Genomic DNA, 4,643 nt, shown 5'->3' with positions numbered 1-4,643 from the left:
TAAAGTGATGCATAAATGACTGTCATAGCGTGAAAACTGTCAATGTTATTTGCAGCCATATCGGAACCTCAAACTACCGCGTTTTTAAAGCTGTGAAAATAATTCTACCGATCTATCCAATTGGCCATTTTCCAAAAATATGTTATGGAATAAATTATATACCAAAGCAAATGGCAACTATAATGCAATAAAAAGATATATAAACGACTGTTATAACATGAAAACTATAAAAGTTATTTGCAACCATATCGGAGCCTTAAATTACCGCATTTTTGACCTGTACCAATAAATATACCGATCTATATAATTTTTGTAAAAATTCATTATGCCACAAATTATACACCAAAATAAAGTGCAACTGTAATGCTTTAAAATGATGCATAAACTATTGCCCTAGCATGAAAACTGTCAAAGTTATTTGCAACCATATCGGAACCTCAAATTACCGCGTTTTTAAACATAGAACAATAATTCTACCGATCCATCAAAATGACCATTTTTTAGATAAACACATTATGCCACAAATGATATACCAAATTAAAGTGCAATCATAATGCTCTAAACTGATGCATAAATGACTGTCATAGCATGAAAACTGTCAAAGAAATTCATAACCATATCGGAACCTCAAATTACCGCCTTTTGAAACCTGGGAAAATAATTCTATCGATCTATCCAATTGGCCATCTTCTAAAAATACATTATACAATAAATTATATACCAAAACAAATGGCAACTAAAATGCAATAGAAAGATGTATAAACGACTGTTATAACATGAAAACTATAAAAGTTATTTGCAACCATATCGGGGCCTTAAATTACCGCATTTTTAAACCTGTACCAATAAATATACCGATCTATCCAATTTTTGTAAAAATTCATTATGCCACAAATTATACACAAAAAAAAGTGCAACTGTAATGCTTTAAAATGATGCATAAATGACTGTCATAGCACGAAAACTGTCAAAGTTATTCACAACCATATCGGAACCTCAAATTACAGCGTTTTTAAACCTGGGAAAATAATTCTACCGATTTATCCAATTGGCCGTTTTCTAAAAATACATTATGCAATAAATTATATACCAAAACAAATGGCAATTTTAATGCTTTAAAATGGTGCATAAACGACTGTCCTAGAACGAAAACTGCCAAAGTTAATTGCAGCCATATCGGAGCCTTGAATTACCGCATTTTTAAACATGTACCAATAAATATACCGATCTATATAATTTTTGTAAAAATTCATTATGCCACAAATTATACACCAAAATAAAGTGCAACTGTAATGCTTTAAAATGATGCGTAAACTAATGCCCTAGCATGAAAACTGTCAAAGTTATTTGCAACCATATCGGAACCTCAAATTACCGCGTTTTTAAACATAGAACAATAATTCTACCGATCCATCAAATTGACCATTTTTTAGACGAACACATTATGCCACAAATGATATACCAAATTAAAGTGCAATCATAATGCTCTAAACTGATGCATAAATGACTGTCATAGCATGAAAACTGTCAAAGTTATTCACAACCATATCGGAACCTCAAATTACCGCCTTTTCAAACCTGGGAAAATAATTCTACTGATCTATCCAATTGGCCATTTTCTTAAAATACATTATGAAATAAATTATATACCAAAACAAATGGCAATTTGAATGCTTTAAAATGGTGCATAAACGACTGTCCTAGCACGAAAACTGCCAAAGTTAATTGCAGCCATATCGGAACCTAAGATTACCGCGTTTATTAAACATAGAACAATAATTCTACCAATCTATCAAATTCACCAATTAGTAAAACACACATTATGCTACAAATTATATACCATATTAAAGTGCAATCATAATGCTTTAAAATGAAGCATAAATGACTGTCATAGCATGAAAACTGTCAATGTTATTTGCAACCATAACGGAACCTCAAATTACCGCCTTTTTAAAGCTGTGAAAATAATTCTACCGATCTATCCAATTGGCAATTTTCTAAAAATATATTATGCAATAAATTATATACCAAAACAAATGGCAACTATAATGCAATAAAAAGATATATAAACGACTGTTATAACATGAAAACTATAAAAGTTATTTGCAACCATATCGGAGCCTTGAATTACCGCATTTTTAAACCTGTACCAATAAATATACCGATCTATCCAACTTTTGTAAAAATTCATTATGCCACAAATTATACACCAAAATAAAGTGCAACTGTAATGCTTTAAAATGATGCATAAACTATTGCCCTAGCATGAAAACTGTCAAAGTTATTCACAACCATAACCAACAACTGTAATGCTTTAAAATGATGCATAAACTATTGCCCTAGCATGAAAACTGTCAAAGTTATTCACAACCATATCGGAACCTCACATTACCGCCTTTTTAAACCAGGGAAAATAATTCTATCGATCTATCCAATTGGCCATCTTCTAAAAATACATTATGCAATAAATTATATACCAAAACAAATGGCAACTAAAATGCAATAAAAAGATGTATAAACGACTGTTATAACATGAAAACTGTCAAAGTTATTCACAACCATATCGGAACCTCAAATTACCGCGTTTTTAAACCTGGGAAAATAATTCTACCGATTTATCCAATTGTACCAATAAATATACCGATCTATCCAACTTTTGTAAAAATTCATTATGCCACAAATTATACACCAAAATAAAGTGCAACTGTAATGCTTTAAAATGATGCATAAACTATTGCCCTAGCATGAAAACTGTCAAAGTTATTTGCAACCATATCGGAACCTCAAATTACCGCGTTTTTAAACATAGAACAATAATTCTACCGATCCTTCAAATTGACCATTTTTTAGACGAACACATTGTGCCACAAATGATATACCAAATTAAAATGCAATCATAATGCTTTAAAATGATGCATAAATGACTGTCATAGCATGAAAACTGTCAATGTTATTTGCAGCCATATCGGAACCTCAAACTACCGCGTTTTTAAAGCTGTGAAAATAATTCTACCGATCTATCCAATTGGCATTTTCCAAAAATATGTTATGAAATAAATTATATACCAAAGCAAATGGCAACTATAATGCAATAAAAAGATATATAAACGACTGTTATAACATGAAAACTATAAAAGTTATTTGCAACCATATCGGAGCCTTAAATTACCGCATTTTTGAACCTGTACCAATAAATAAAAAAAAAAGTTGGCAACCTTTTGCGTGTTAACATATATTTTCTTTCTCTCCGCCTTTGAAATTTTTAAATTGTATAATATAAATAAAAAAGTTGATAAAAACTGTTAAAATCTAGTGCTTTCTTAAAAGAAATTTATAAAGAAAGTGGAAATATTTAAATATGGCTCCATCAAGCAGGAGAAGCTTTATTAATAAAAAGTTATTTTGTACCCAGTGCAATCTAGAAATAGAAGAAAGTGATGAAAGCATAGATTGTGATAAGTGCAACAAAACTTTTCATGTAGTTTGTACTTTGTTAAACAAACGTCAGTTTAATCATCTGTTAGCAAACGAAAAAGAAGAATTTGTGTGTCATGTATGTAATAACAACAATAACATCCACAACACCAGTGCTTCTATAACCGTTGAACTAAATGCGATCAAAACAGAGTTAAAGAAATTGGATCAGCTGAGTAGTTTACATGAGACAATGACATTCATGTCGAAACAGTTTGATGACATTCTTAAAGGTGTAGCAGAAAACAAGAAAAAATTGGAAATCGTACAAAAAGAGAATAAAGCATTAAAATCTGAGATTAATAGTTTGAAAAGCTCTGTTAAGTTTCTCAGCGACCAACGAGTGCAAAACGATTGTGTGATAACTGGTGTAAAGCAAAATGAAAATGTGACAGCTGTTGATGCAGTAGTAAAACTATCAGCAGATGTTGGTGTTACCGTGAAGCCCGAAAACATAAGTGATGCCTATTTTCTGAAAAACAAAAGTAATAAATCTCAATCTGTTGTGGTAAAATTTTGTTCACAAAAACCTAAAGCTGAATTGATGTCGATGAAAAGAAAATTGAAAGAAAAGGAGGAAACTCAGAATATATATATAAATGACTATTTGAGCAGAGAAACAATGAATTTTTTAAAATATGCGCGATCTTTGAAGACCGTGGGGTACAAAGCTGTTTATTCAAGAGGTGCTAAAATATTTGCCAAAAGAAACGAGACATCCAAACCAAGGCTATTAAAATGTGAAGATGATGTTGATAAATTATTATCTGAAGCAACAACTTTCCAGCCCCCGCCTCGGCAATCACAAGTGCCTCATACGGATGAAAATTCTGATAACGATTATGAATCACCTTCTTAAACAAATTTTAATTGCTTATTGTATTTGTATTAAATTTTAATTATATATTATTATGTTAAATAATCTGTATTTTCAAAACCTTTATTTATTTAACAAACACGTTAAAAATTTTGATTATTATGGCTTTGATATTATTTCTGTAAATATTAGGAGCATATCATCTGTTGCTAAGTTTAACAAATTTAAATCTCTGCTATCTAGTTTCTATAAGTTACCTGCTGTTATTTCTGTGCAAGAAACGTGGTTTAAGGAAGATGTAGTTAATATTTACAAAATTCCAGGATATAAATCTGTACACTGTTGTCGTTCT

At 30.7% G+C, this 4,643-nt stretch overlaps 1 protein-coding gene across 1 annotated transcript; it reads left to right on the top strand.

The window, feature by feature from the left end:
• Nucleotides 1–3,358: 3,358 nt before the first annotated feature.
• Nucleotides 3,359–4,333, top strand: LOC119614290. The gene has a single exon (XM_037970430.1). The coding sequence runs from the start codon at nt 3,359–3,361 to the stop codon at nt 4,331–4,333; it is 975 nt and encodes a 324-aa protein (XP_037826358.1).
• The last annotated feature ends 310 nt before the right edge of the window (nt 4,334–4,643 follow it).

The sequence above is a fragment of the Lucilia sericata genome, unplaced genomic scaffold, assembly GCF_015586225.1.
Source record: "Lucilia sericata isolate MDLA Ls3-8-SP2 unplaced genomic scaffold, ASM1558622v1 Contig002762F_arrow, whole genome shotgun sequence".
Taxonomy (NCBI): Eukaryota; Metazoa; Arthropoda; class Insecta; order Diptera; family Calliphoridae; genus Lucilia; species Lucilia sericata.
This window is presented reverse-complemented; position numbering and strand designations above follow the sequence as displayed.

Bases quoted from the DNA above. Each gene is read 5' to 3' on its own strand.
- LOC119614290 (XM_037970430.1), top strand. From the start codon at position 3,359: ATGGCTCCATCAAGCAGGAGAAGCTTTATTAATAAAAAGTTATTTTGT.